The 14,202-nt window shown below is 43.3% G+C and overlaps 1 protein-coding gene across 1 annotated transcript in view; it reads right to left on the bottom strand.

Moving 5' to 3' along the window:
* Nucleotides 1–14,202, bottom strand: part of NLRC5 (NLR family, CARD domain containing 5) — a 73,867-nt gene that overhangs the window by 42,807 nt on the left and 16,858 nt on the right. The window contains exons 12-18 of the mRNA XM_006863619.1: nucleotides 13,960–14,049; nucleotides 4,911–4,979; nucleotides 3,885–3,953; nucleotides 3,172–3,252; nucleotides 2,722–2,805; nucleotides 855–944; nucleotides 37–81 (exon numbers count right to left, since the gene is read on the bottom strand). Coding sequence (XP_006863681.1) covers nucleotides 37–81; nucleotides 855–944; nucleotides 2,722–2,805; nucleotides 3,172–3,252; nucleotides 3,885–3,953; nucleotides 4,911–4,979; nucleotides 13,960–14,049 — 528 coding nt within the window. The remainder of the gene's footprint in view (nucleotides 1–36; nucleotides 82–854; nucleotides 945–2,721; nucleotides 2,806–3,171; nucleotides 3,253–3,884; nucleotides 3,954–4,910; nucleotides 4,980–13,959; nucleotides 14,050–14,202) is intronic.

Below are 14,202 nucleotides of genomic sequence, written 5' to 3'. Positions count from 1 at the left end.
GGGAGGGGAGCCCACCCCAGAATGTTCCCACCTCACCTGTGTCCCAGGTCTCCTCTCAGGAGGAAGCACTGACTTTTTAAGCTGGAAACAGAGAAGAGGCAGTTGTCTGAGAAAAGGCTAAGTAAGGCCTCACTTCCCAGGCAGCGACAGGAAGTGAAGGAGTGGCTTGTTCAAGGAGTACCTGGAGGTGGCCCATTTTCAACAACAAAAATGATGAAGGCATATACAAACCACACCACCAACATTATCTCATTTGATTTTCGTAATAGTACCATGAGATAAGGAAGTATTCTTATCTCCATTTTACAGATGAGGAAACTGAGGCATGGAGAGATTCAGTGGCCTGCCCCAAACTGGTCAATTTGCTATGCCTCCTCTGCTCTGGTGAATCCTCAGGGGAGAACCGGTAGACTTCACCTGAAACCATGGTTGATACGCGTGTAGTGGATGGAGCTGGGCTACTTGGCTGGGTGTTGTCTTATCATTTCTAGTGACCCCACAATTAAGGTGGGTACCTAAACACCCAGTGGCCACCACGGAGCTCCCAATTTTATTCTTACTAATACATACTTACTAGAAAAGATTCATGCATTATAGGGAGTTCCTGATTTCTTAAGTCTCCAGGAACACTCCAGAGGTAGTGGTAATGAATCACGCACCATGGTGAATTTGGAGAAATGAGTGTGTCTGGGCCACATCCATCCATCTACCCATTGGACATCCCTTGCATATGCACTGGACCCAATATTGTGTGGAGGTCTGGGGATAATACCCGGTGAACTGGCAGGTATGGGAACTGATGGCATCTGCTCCTAGTGCATGAGGTGGGCGCAGAGGCTAAGAAGCACGCTCACCTGATGTCTAAATGAAGAATCCATTCCAGAGTAGAGAAGGGCTGGACCAAACTGAATACAGAATCCAGGGATAAGCTGTTCTCACTGAGGCTGGAGAATCACAAGAAGCAACATTGAGGGAGGTCATCGAGGACTCAAATGCATCCTCTTTGTGGTGAGAGCACAGGACAGGGGAAGGAGCTCACTGAACCCCAGGTACTCAGAGAGCACCTCTTCCAACTCTCCATTGTACATATGGGGAAACTGAGACCCAGAAAAAGGCTGGATCTTGTCCAAAGTTACAAGGCATGTTGTTGACGGAGCTCAGATTAGAATCTAGTGGTGCCTGGATCTGTGATGAATCTGGGTAATGAATATGTGAGACTCCTAGTCAAAAAGCAGGGACATTTTCTTCTTTCCTCTGTTTTTTATTTGCTCTGTAATATTCTATTCTTCAAGCATGGGAGGTTACCCACAGGGTAAATGCAGACTCTCATAGGTGCCTGCAGCATCTTTTTCATGCCAGGGCACCTGCCTTGAAGCCTAGTCTTTCCCTCAAATGTTCCCAGGACTCCACAGAGTGTGGAGGGTAGCCACTGTTGCTGGGTGGGGGAGGGAATAAGTCAGCTGAGAATCTGTCCTGGGAAGCTTCAAGCCCCTGACACACACACACACACACACACACACACACACACACGCCATTGACCCCTAGTATTTACTTACAAAACACAAAGTCAAAGAAAAAGTCATTAAATTACAAGACTGCAGAGAGTAAGAGGTTAGGGGAATATGGGGCCCAAGACCACCATGGGCCTTGGGCTAGCTACAAGCAAATTTTAATTTTCCTGGTGTGTAAGGGCTCTCCCAGATCCAGATGCTTGGCACAACCAAAATGGCTCACACAAAGCCTGATCTGACTTCTTTTTGTCATAGGCTCTGCTTCTGTTTCTGCAAAGGTGGCCCATTACTGTTGACCGGTAAGCAAGGTAGTTTCCCCTCAGGAAGTGTGTGGTTGAAAGTAGACTAGCTAAGTTGGACTTGACTGGGCATGTCCTAAATGATTTACTGAAAACAGCCAATCAGAAGAGCTATTTTAGGTAGCCAATCAGAGGTGTTTGTTTTGTTTTTTACTGTTCCTTATATTATAATATTTAGGCCCTGCTCAGCCTCTGATGGGTGGAGCACTTCGTAACTGCTCAACGGCTCTGTACTACCCTGATTTGCAAATTTGTCTATCCCTGCTCTGCGATGTGTGACTCTTTCTAGGACCTGGACACCTCTCATCTCTCTGTCAGGGACTCAAAGCCCTCTGGGGGCCCTGGGCACCTGTTTGGGTGTCTCCATGTAGCACAGTGGTTACGAGTTGGGCTGCGAACCTCAAGGTCAGCAGTTTGAACTATCAGCGGTTCCATGGGAGAAAGATGAGGCTTTGGTCCTGTAAAGATTTACAGCCTTGGAAACCCTATGCAGGGTTGCTATGAGTTGGAACCGACTCCATGACACACCACCACCACCATCGTGTTCCTCCTATGTCCCTCAAATAGCCCCACTGTGCCCCAAGGTTAGAATAGCTGCCAACTACCAATCATGCAATGCTTCCCACCCAGGCCACCCTACCCAGTGTGAAAACACAGACAGGCCTCAGGAAGAGGTACCTGTACTCAGAATCTGAACTACTGAGTCAAAGCCGCCATTCTCTATATTAATTGGAGTCATAGTATTAGCTGCTGTTTTCCATGATCTTACCACATGCAGGGCACTGAATCAGGCTATGTACAGTCATTTTCGGATGTAGTCTGTGCAGTAACCCAGATCACTCCCACACACACATACAGCCTCCGTGTTAACAGGACAAAGCTCAGAGGTTCTGCCAAACCCAGTTACTCACTTCAAGGACTGCAAAGCACCCAGTCCTGGGAGCAGCTGAGCCAACAGGGCAGCACCTTCATCTCCTAGAGCGTTGTCTGATAAGCTGTGAGGGCAAATAGGGGGAGATGTTAGTGAGGGGTGCTGGGAGGAAGTATCATCCCTCCCCATCAACTTCTAAAACCAGAGAACACAGGCAGGGCTGCCAGGCCAGATCTCAGCAGAACATTCTTATACTGAGGTTTGTGAGCCCCTTGGAGGGTCAGGTGTGGGCCTCAGACGATGTCAAGTGTGAGGGATCTGTATTTTGGAGGGAAGTGTCATAACTTTCACCAGATTCATTAAGGTGTTTCTTGTTCAGTAGGAACAGAATGGCTGATATAAATTGTCAAGACAAACAAAAAGCCATATCTACTAAGACCAGCGAACTGCTCTTCTCGGCCCACCCACCTTCCAGTTGGCAGCTACTCACTCGAGGTCACTGAGGTGATAATTTCCCAGTGTCTTGCAGAGTTCCTCTAGGTGCTTGGCTTGGAAGCCACAGTGGGTCAGCCTGCAGAGGGGCAGAACCAGTCTCCTACATTGAGATGAGAGCAGCCCCACCACCCCAGACACACAGACAGAGAAGAAGGGGTGCAGGAGAAGAGGAACTGGGACTCAGCAGTCACCCAGAAAGATGGATAAAGAAGGAACGAACTCCTGTCACATGCAGGCAAAGAAGTGTCAGAGGCTTAGACACGTGGAGAGACGGGGAGGGAAAGAGAGAGAGGAGGACAGACAGATGAGACAAAGAAGACCAGGAGAGGGCAGAGGCAGGGAAGCAGAAAATATGAAAGACAGGCAGAGAAGGAAGGATATTCAGACAGAATAAGTGAGAAGGCTAGAGCTCCCAGGCCTAAGCTACAGGATCAAGAAAGAAAGATCAAGTTCTTCCTTTCCCTTTTTTCCAATTTCCCACAACCCTTAGCTGCTGAGGTAAGAGATGCTATGGGAAGTGGGCCTCTGGATGGGAAAGGCATAGTGACTGAGAGGCTGGCCAAGCATGAAAGAGGGGCAGGGGATTCAGGTGGCATCTCCTAGGTCATGATCCTCTAGGGAATACTGGGACTTGGTCCTGGGATGGACTTTGAGCAGAAGAAGTGGGAAGCTGGAACCATACACAGAGCTGGGAGGCGGTCACTGTACCTGATCCTTCTGGAACTCAGGGGGAGCTCAGAGGGCATCTGGGGAATGAGGCTATCCAGAAATGCAGCCCTGGAGGAACACACAACAAGGCCAGGCTCAGCCAACACTTCAACTATTTCCAAAGTCCTTCCTCAGCCTCACCATTCACACCTTTCAGTGTCCATCTATGGCCTAGAGTCAGGCCACCACCTTGGTTCTAATTTGGCTTCTCTGCTTCCTGGCTGTTTGACCTTGGACAAATCCCTTAAGGTATGGAATAATGTACATGCATTGCCTTAGTTTGATGCTGGGTGCGTAGTAAGTGCTCAATTATTAACATTGGCCGTTATTATTATTAGTGTTCTTGGGTGGTGCTAAGGTTAACTGAAAGGTCGGCAGTTCAATCCACCTGAAGGCATCTTGGAAGGGAGTCCTGGTGATCTGCTTCTGAAATAGCAGCCATTGGACCCCTTATGGATTACAGTTCTATTTGACACACATGGGGTTTCCATGAGTCAGAGCTGATTCAACAGCAGCTGTTTTTGTTGTTATTAGTCCCATGATTATCATCAATGATGATCTGGGATGGAAATCAAGAGATGGCAACTAAGCCATCAACAGTTCAGACCCTACAGAAGAGATTGTAGATGGACACCAAGGAGCAAAGAGTTCCTGAGTGGAGTTGGGCAGGTCAGGAAGTCACCCTGGAGCAGGTAAACATCCCAAAGGGTCTTCATGCCAAAGGGAGACAGAAGTTCATAAACGAAGGCCAGGAAGTGTTCAGGTTTTAGGCTGAAGGACCTTAGCCTCCTAGCATCACACTCTGGCTACCTCATTCCCTGCTCCAGCTGCGGTTCCCATCCTGTATCATGGGACTCTTGGACACTGTGAGGCAGTCTGTCCTTTGATCATCTCCCCTTTAAGGCTCCAGCCATGCTGCACAGCCTGCTTCTTTTCTGTGGCTCCTTGACTTTGCTAAGGCCTTCTGGGTATCTGATGAAGGAGGTGGCCCTGGCCGAGGCTGGGAGTGGGATGCTGTGGTCCTACCTCTTCTGGGTTCCCTCTTCCTCTTCTGGATCTTGGGCAAATGTGAGGATCACAGTTTTGTGCAGCAGGCTGCAGAGAGAAGGGAGGAGTGAGGAAATGAGAGGCTCACAAGTCCCTGTTGCTCTGTGGCATTTTACCCCCATTGCATCAATGGACTCAAGTGTGGCAATAGTAGTGAGGTTGACCCAGGATCGGGCAGTGTTTCGTTCTGCTGTTTCTGTCACTATGAGTCGGTACCTAACAACATCAACAACAAGCAAGGAGCCCTGATGGCGTTGTGGGAGAAGCACTGGGCTGCTAACCTAAAGGCTAGTGGTTCAAACCCACCAGCTATTCTGTGACAGAAAGATACCGTTGTCTGTTTCTGTAAAGATTTAGTCTAGGAAAACTCTAAGGAGCAGTTCTCTCCTCTCCTATAGGGTCTCTCTGAGTCAGGACCGATGGATGGCAGTGGGCTGGCGCCAGCTTCACAAACTTTCTGACTCCCCTCTGACTTCCTCAGAGCCGTTAGGAACTTGCATTCTTCCTCCGCAGAGATTTCATAAATGTGGCTATTGTACACACTGCCCTCATTTCCTGGCAAGAGCTTCATAAAAGCAACTTAAACTCTGCCAGCTGCTTTCTGGTTTGGGTTTGGGTCTCTGACAGAAACCTCGGACAATCAGTCAGGGTTCCTTTTTTACTTGAAGAACTCTTGACTGTAATGCATCCAAGCACAGAGAAGCCACTGCCAATGTCAGGGACAGACATTGAGGGTGTACATGGGGCTGTCGTTTATAACACAGGCATCCATCTCGCTTTTGTAAATAGAACTTACACTTTTATGGGTTTTTTTTTTCTCTTTATAAAAGTCATAGCTAGTCTTTGTGGAAAACTTAGAAAATACAGTAACATAAAAGGAAAAGAAAAATTACTTATGACAATATTGATTATCACTTAACATTTTGACATTAACTGGTCCTTCAAGTGTTTTGGGTATTTTTTTTGTGGGAGGGGTTAATGGAGTTTGTATAGACTCTTTAAGGAATCCTGGTGGTATAGTGAGTTAATCATTGGGCTGCTAACCACAACTTCGGTGGTTCAAACCCACCAAATAATCTCATCTTTAATCAGCAGATAACCTCATCTTTCTCCCATTGGTTGCTCAGTGGGAGAAAGATGAGGTTATCTGCTCCTACAAAGAATTACAATCTCAGAAACTCTGTGAAGCAGTTCTATTCTGACCCATAGGATTACTATGAGTGTGAATTGAAGTGAGGGCAGTGGGTTTTTATAGGCTACTTCAAAGGAACCCTGGTGGCATAAGTAGTTAAGCATTCAACTGCTAAGCAAGTGGTCAGCAGTTCAAACCCACCAGGCACACCATGAGAGAGATGTGGCGGCTCTACTGGGTCCTACTGGCTCATTATGAGTTGGAATTGGATCGATGATAATGGGTTTTCTCTCTTTTTTCAGTTGGGCTTAGTCTCCTTTCAGGAGCTCTGGTGGTGTCATGGTTAAGTGCTTGGCTATTAACCAAAAAGTCAGTGGTTCAAACCCATCAGTGACTCCATGAGAGAAAAGATGTGGCAATTTGCTCCAGTAAAGGCTATAGCCTACGAAATCCTTTGGGGACGTTCTACCCTGTTTTATAGGGGCACTATGAGTTGGCATCGACTTGACGGAACACAAAAGCAACAATATAGTCTCTTCTAATCTGGAACATCATGAGGTTTTCCTTGTCTTTAATTTTACTGAGGCACACAGGCATGCATCCCATAATGTCTGTTCAGGCAACGGCCGATCCCATATATGTCTGTGGCCCCATAATTCTTTAATTTTAATTTTTTAAAGGGAACGTGCTCTCCTTTTGTTTATTTCCCTTAATGGCTTTAATCATTACTCATCTGTCAGTTTGTCATATTGTGGTGTCTTGGGTGACGCTGAAACTAAAACCACTGACATGTTAAATACCAGGAGGGTCACCCATGGTGGTTACCCATGGTGTGCAAGTGGGAAGTTTACAGAGTAAGACAGACTAGGAAGAAAGAAAGGCAGACAGCTTCTGAATGGTTAGTTACTGAAAATTTAACGAATAGCAGCATACCATTGTCAGGGGTAGGGCCTGAAGATGAGCCCCTCAGGGTGGAAAGCGTTCAAATCATGACTGGGGAAGAGCTGCCTCCTTAAAGTAAATTGACCATAATGACATGAATGGAGTAAAACTCTTGGGACCTTCATTTGCTGATGGGGCACACCTCAAAATGAATAGAAACAGCTGCAAACATCCATTAATAATCAGAGCATGGAATGTAGGAAGTATGAATCTAAGAAACTTGGAAGTTATCAAAAATGGAATGTAATGCATGAACTGAAATGGACTGGTACTGGCTACTTTGATTCTGAAAATCCTATGGTTTACTATGCCATTAAGAACGGATTCAAGAGAAATGGTATTACATTCATCATCAGAAAGAAAGTTTCAAGAGCAATTTTGAAGTCTGTGATAGGATAACATCCATACGCCTCCAAGGAAGACCAGATAATACCACTAGTATTCAAATTTATGCACCGATCCCTAAAAAATTCTACCAACTTCTTTAGTCTGAAATTGATCAAACATGCAATCAAGATAGATTGATAATTATTGGTGTTTGGAATGGGAAGACTGGAAACGAAGAAGAATCAGTAGTTGGAAAATATGGCTTTGATGATATTTCTCATGATAGAGTTTCGCAAGATCAATGACCTATTCATTGTAAATAAGTTTTTAAAACAACGTTAAAACATCATAAACACATGAAAATCACCAGTTGGAATACACAGGAATCAAACTGATTACATCTCTAGGAAGCCAACAGTGAAAAAACTCAACATCATCAGCCAAAACAAGGCCGGGGCAGATTGTGAAACAGACATTAATTACTCATCTGCAAGTTCAGACTGAAGCTGAAGAAAATTCACACAAGTCCATGAGAGACAAAATATGACCTTGAACACATCCTACTTGAATTTAGAGACCATCTCAAGAGGCTTTCTAATTTCAGGTCTTTGCACATTTCTTTATAATACTTGACTTTGCCTTCTCGAGCAACCCTTTGAAATTTTCTGTTCAGCTTTTACTTCCTCATTTCTTCTATTACTTTAGCATAGAGAGCAAGTTTCAGATTCTCTTCTGACATCCATATTGGACTTTCCTTCTTTCCTGTCTTTTTCATGACCTTTTGCATCCTTCCTGTATGCTCTTATTGATGTCACTCTACGAATCTTCTGGTCTTTTGTCATTAGTGTCTAATACATCATATCTGTTCTTGGTATGACCAAGTTCATAATAATCTCAAAGGAGAAAAAAAAATCTTGTAAAAAAAGCAAAAACAACAACAACAAAAATAAATTTTTGTGTGTGTACTTAGCTGTACTATAAGTAGTTGGTTTGTATGAGATGGTTAAAAAAGGCCAAAGATAAAAGGTTTCTTTTCCTTTCTTTTGTCTATGAAGTTGTTGTTTATTTATTTAGTTATTGGCCTGTTTTGATGTATGTGTGAAAGATCGTTTGTTGTCCAACAATAAACCGGAATTTTATTTTGCTGAGTTGTTCTAACAACAACAACAAATGAAATGGAATGCATAAACATCAATATTCTAGGCATTAGTGAGCTGAAATGGACTGATGCTGGCCATTTTGAATCTGACAATCACATGGTTTACTATGCCAGGAATGATAAATTGAAGACGAATGGCATTGTATTAATCATCAAAAAGAACATTTCAAGATCCATCTTGAAGTACAATGCTGTTTGTAATAGGATAACATAAAGATGCTTACAAGGAACACAGTTAATACCACTATTATTCAAATTTACATGTCAACCACTAAAGTCAGTGATGATGAAGTTGAATTCTACCAACTGTATCAGTCTGAAATTGATAAAAAAAAATTGGAATGCAAAGGTTGGAAACAAAGAGGAAGGATCAGCTGTTGGAAAATATGGCTTTGGTGATAGAAATTATGCTGGAGATTGCATGATAGAATTTTGCAAGACCACAAGGAACTCTGGTAGTATAGTGGTTACGAATTGGGCTACTAACTTCAGGGTCAGCAGCTCGAAACTACCAGCTGCTCTGCAGGAGAAAGATGAGGCTTTCTGCTCCTGTAAAGATTTATAGCCTCGGAAACCCTGTACAGGGTCATTATGAGTTGGAACTGACTCCATGGCACATAGCCACCACCACCACCATCAATGACTTGTTCGTTGCAAACATTTTTTTAAAACAACATAAAAAAAAAAACAAAAAAAAACTATACTCATGGTCCTCACCAGATGGAATACACAGATATCAAATTGACTACATCTGTAGAAAGAGACCATGGAAAAGCTCCGTATCATCAGCCAAAACAAGGCCAGGGGCAGACTGTGGAACAGACCATCAGTTGCTCATATGCAAGTTCAGGCTGAAGCTGAAGAAAATTAAAACAAGTCCATGAGAGCCAAAAAATGACGTTGAATATATCCCACCTGAATTTAGAGATCATCTGAAGAACAGGTTTGATGCATTAAACACTAAAGACTGAAGACCATAAGAGTTGTGGGATGACATCAAGAACATCATACAGGAAGAAAGCAAAAGGTCATTAAGATGACAAGAAAGAAGGAAAAGACCAAAATGGATGTCAAAAGAGACTCTGAAACTTGTTCTCCAGCATAGAGATGCTAAAGCCAATGGAAGAAATGAGGAGATAAAAGAGTTGAATAGAAAATCTCAAAGGGCAGCTGGAGAAGACAGTCAAGTATTTTTATGAAACGTGAAAAGACCTGGATCTAGAAAACCAAAAGGGAAGAACACACTCAGCATTTCTCAAACTAAGGGAACTGAAGAAAAAAAATCAAGCCTTGACTTGCAATATTCATGGACTCTATGGGTAAAATATTGAATTATGGCAGAAAGTACAAAAAAAAGAAGATGGAAGGAATACACAGAGTCACTGTACCAAAGAGGAATGGCTGATGTTCAACCATTTCAAGAGGTAGCATATGATCAAGAGTCAATGATACGCAACTCTAGGTGGGGCTGATGAAAGGAGATGCGAATGGGTCTCTTGTGATACAATAGTGAATAGTTATCAGGACTGATTGTGAGGGTTGGGAATGTAAAAGTAGATGTTTTGTAGCAAAAGGAGGGGAGTGATTAACTTTGCAGTCTAGGAGAGGAGGTCACTGGGACCACCAAGGGAGAACAGCAGAGAGCGGGACCCTACCCAGAGAAGCAGTGACACCAGAGATGGAGGCAGAGACAATGACATGGAGAGATGGAGTGGCTGGGGACTTTAGACCCAGAGAGGGAGAGGGGTTGTGTGCTGATGAATGGGGAGCAGGCTCGCAGGGTGTGTACCCTTTGTTTGGTTGATGATGCATGGAGGGAATTGTAGCCATGTCAAGGAAACCATTAGCTTTACATAGGATAAATGTAAAGCTAATGTTCTCCCATATCACATAATTCAGAATAAAACATTAAAAATAAATAAAGAAAAATAGAGCGGGGAATAGAGATAAATATTGTTGGCTGACGGTACATGGAGCGGATTGTAATCATTGCAATGAAACAAAATATTATTTATTGAATGTAAAATTGATAATCTGCCCTGTAAACTTTCACTCAATTCACAATAAAAACTTAAAAAATTAAAAAAGGGGGTCAATGATACTGAAGGAAGAAGTTCAAGGTGCACTGAAGTCATAGGCAAAGAACAAGGCCCTGAAATTTGATGGAATACAAATTGAAATCTTTCAACAAACTGATACAACACTGGAGGCACTCACTCATCTATAAAGAAATTTGGAAGCAGCTATCTGGACAACTGATTGGAAGAAATTCATATTTGTGCCCATTCCACCCAGTGGAATGTAAAAATCATCAGACAATATCATTATTATTGCATGAAAGTAAATTTTGCTTAAGGTAATTAAAAAATGACTTCAACTGTACATTGATAAGGAACTGCCTGAGATTCAAGCCAGATTCAGACCAGGACATGGAATGAGGGATAGCATTGCTGTCGTCAGATGGATCTTGGTTGAAAGCAAAGACTATCAGAAAGATGTTTATTGGTGCTTTCGATTGTGTGGATCATAACAAGTTATGGGCAACATTGCGGAAAAAGAATAGTTTGGAACATTTAATTGTGCTCATGAAGAATCTGTACATAGATTAAGAGGCAGTTGTTCAAACAGAACAAGGGAACACTGAATGGTTTAAAATTAGGAAAGGTGTGTGCTAGTGTTATATTCTTTCACCATACTTATTCAATCTGTATGCTGAGCAAATTATCTGAGAAGTTGGTTTTATGAAGAAGAACATGACATTAGGATTGGAGGAAGACTCATTAACAACCTGTGATATGCATATGATACAACCTTGCTTGCTGAAAGCAAAGAGGACTTAAAATACTTACTGATGAAGATCATAGATCACAGCCTTCAGTTTGGATTGCACCAATCCCTGGAGAAGGACATCATGTTAGATAAATTGGAGGATCAGTGAGAAAGAGAATGACCCCAGTGAGATGGATTCACACAGTGGCAGCAGCAATGGGCTCAAGTGCAGGAATGATTGTGACCAGGCTGTGTTTCATTTTGTTGTGCAAAAAGTCGCTATGCGTAGGTATCAATTTGACAGAACCTAATAACAAGAATAATGGCCAAAATATTGAATAATGAAGAAATAATGAAATAATCAAAAGAAAATGGAAGAAATAATGAAATAATCAAAAGAAAATGGAAGGAATGCACATTTATACCAAACATAAATGGTTGATGTCCAACCATTTCAATAGGTATCATATAATCAAGAACCAACGATACTGAAGGAAGACGTCCCAGCTACACGAAGGAATTGGCTCAAAACAAGGCTCCAGGAGTTGACCTAATATAAATTGAAATCTTTCAACAAATTGATGCAGCCCTGGAGTTGTTCATTTATGCCAAGAAATTTGGAAGACAGTTGCCTGGCCAACTGAATGGAAGAGATACATATTTGTATCCATTCCAAAGAGAGGTGACCCAATAGAATGCAGAAATCATCAAACAATATCATTAATATCACATGCAAATAAAATTTTGTTGAAATAAATTTAAAATGTCTGCAACAGTACATTGACAGGGAAGTGCCAGAAATTTAAGCCAGATTCAGAAGCTGTGGAACTAAGGGTGTTATTGCTGGCATCAGATGGGTCTTGTCTGAAAGCAGAGAATACAAGAAAGATGTTTATTTGTGCTTTATTGACTATGCAAAGGCTTTTGACTATGTGGATCATGACAAACTATGGATAACATTGCAAAGAATGAGTATTCCAGAACACTCGATTGTGCTCTTGAGAAACCTGTACATAGGCCAAGAGGCAGTTACTATACTAGCATAAGGTGATACTGAATGGTTTAAAATCAGAAAAGATTTTATCAATCTATATGCTGGGTATATATGCTGATCTATATTCTATGAAGAAGAATGTAGCATCAGGATTGGAAGAAGACTCATTAATAACTTGGGATATGCAGGCGATGCAACCTTTTTTGTTGGAAGCAAAGAGGATTTAAAATACTGATGAAGTTCAATGACTACAGCCTTCACTATGGATTGCACCTCAATGTAAAGAAAACAAAAAGATTGAAGTTGTCAAGAGCTTTAATTTACTTGGATTCACAATTAATGTTCATGGAAACAGCAGTCAAGAAATCAAACAACTGCGCAAGACCTCTTTAAAGTGTTCAAGAGCGAAGACAAAGGTGTGTGTGACTCAAGTCATGGTATTTTCAATTGCCTCATATGCATGTGAAAGTTGGACAGTGAATAAAGAAACAGTAGGAGAATTGATGAATTTGAGTTCATAAACACAAATTTGTTGGAGAAAAATATTCAAAGTATCATGGACTGCCAAAAGAACAAACAAGTCTGTGTTGGAAGAAGTACTCCTTAGAAGCCAGAATGGTCAGAGTACGTCTCTCACACTTTGGACATGTTATCAGCAGAGACCAGTTCCTGGAGAAGGACATCATGCTTGGCAAAGTGGAGCCTCAGTGAAAAAGAGGAACCTGCCCCCAACAAGCTGGGTTGTCACAGTAGCAGTAGCAACAGGCTTAATTGTGAGGCTGGAGCAGGACTGGGCAGTGTTTTGTTCAAGTGCGCACAGGTTTGGTAAGAGTCGGCACCAACTTGAGGGCACCTAACAACATCAACAATCGTTTTAAAGACCCTGAGCTCCCTGAGTGACTGAGCAGGGGGCTTCCAGAATGCATGTTCCTCTTGTGCTTCATCTTCCTCCTCCTCCCGGCTTCATTCCCCTACCAAACAGCCTCCTGGTGCAGGGGAGCACCCTCATGGCTCTTCCAGTCCAGCCGTGTGGTGGTGGTAGCACACCTGGCTGGCCCGGGGGCACTTTGGGGCTCCTGGTGGCAGTTGCACATGATTAGGAAGCGACAGCACCCACAGGCTGGCAGTACCTTCACTGCCAAGTGCACCAGCAGCCACTCCCAGCACCAGCAGCCCAGGTCCCCTCTCCATATTCCCTGAAGCTCACCTGCCCTGCACCTGGAAGTGAACCAAGTCCCCATCTGGCTTCTGGTCCAGCAATACACCCAGCAAGCTTGAACTCATGTATCCAGTGGATACGACTCTCGTGTTTTGTCCAGTGGGCTCACATAAGGTTTTAATATAATAGGCTCTCGGGGGGTTAATTTTGGATTGTACAGGGGACTTCCTATATCTATTATGGTGTTCACACAACATCCAAATCATATAACGTCCTATTTCACAGAATGCATCATGGACGTTAAGTGACACATACCTGCAATTCACATGGAATCTCTGAACAGTGCAAACAGTCAACACGTTTTATTGCTAACCAAAAGATTAGCGCACTCTTCAGAGGTGCTTCAGAAGAAAGGCCTGGAGATCCACCATGGAACATCCATGGGGTCAGCATGAGTCAGAGTCAACTTGATGGCAACTGGTTTTAATGTCAATAGCGCCAGGGTTAAGAGGCCCTTTGCTAGTTGAGCCCACTGGGTGCTCCCACCTGATATGCAGTTCTGCCAAAGTCCTGCAGGCTCTCACTGCACTCAGCACATGGTTCACCCCGGATGTAGAAAGTCCGTTATCACTGAGGCTGTGGAGAGGATAGAGAAGGCAGCGTTGGCAAGCAGCTGATGGCCAGCCCAGGCAGTTCCAGCTCCTCCTGTGGCTCTATCTGTGGTTTATTGGCTGTCAAACTTGGGATGTTCCCAGATTCCTAACCAGGGGCTCTCAAACAATTCTAGTC

Source organism: Chrysochloris asiatica, unplaced genomic scaffold, assembly GCF_000296735.1.
Source record: "Chrysochloris asiatica unplaced genomic scaffold, ChrAsi1.0 scaffold00055, whole genome shotgun sequence".
NCBI classification, from domain to species: Eukaryota; Metazoa; Chordata; class Mammalia; order Afrosoricida; family Chrysochloridae; genus Chrysochloris; species Chrysochloris asiatica.
Note: the sequence above shows the minus strand (reverse complement) of the source record. Positions and strands in the feature narration are given on the sequence as shown.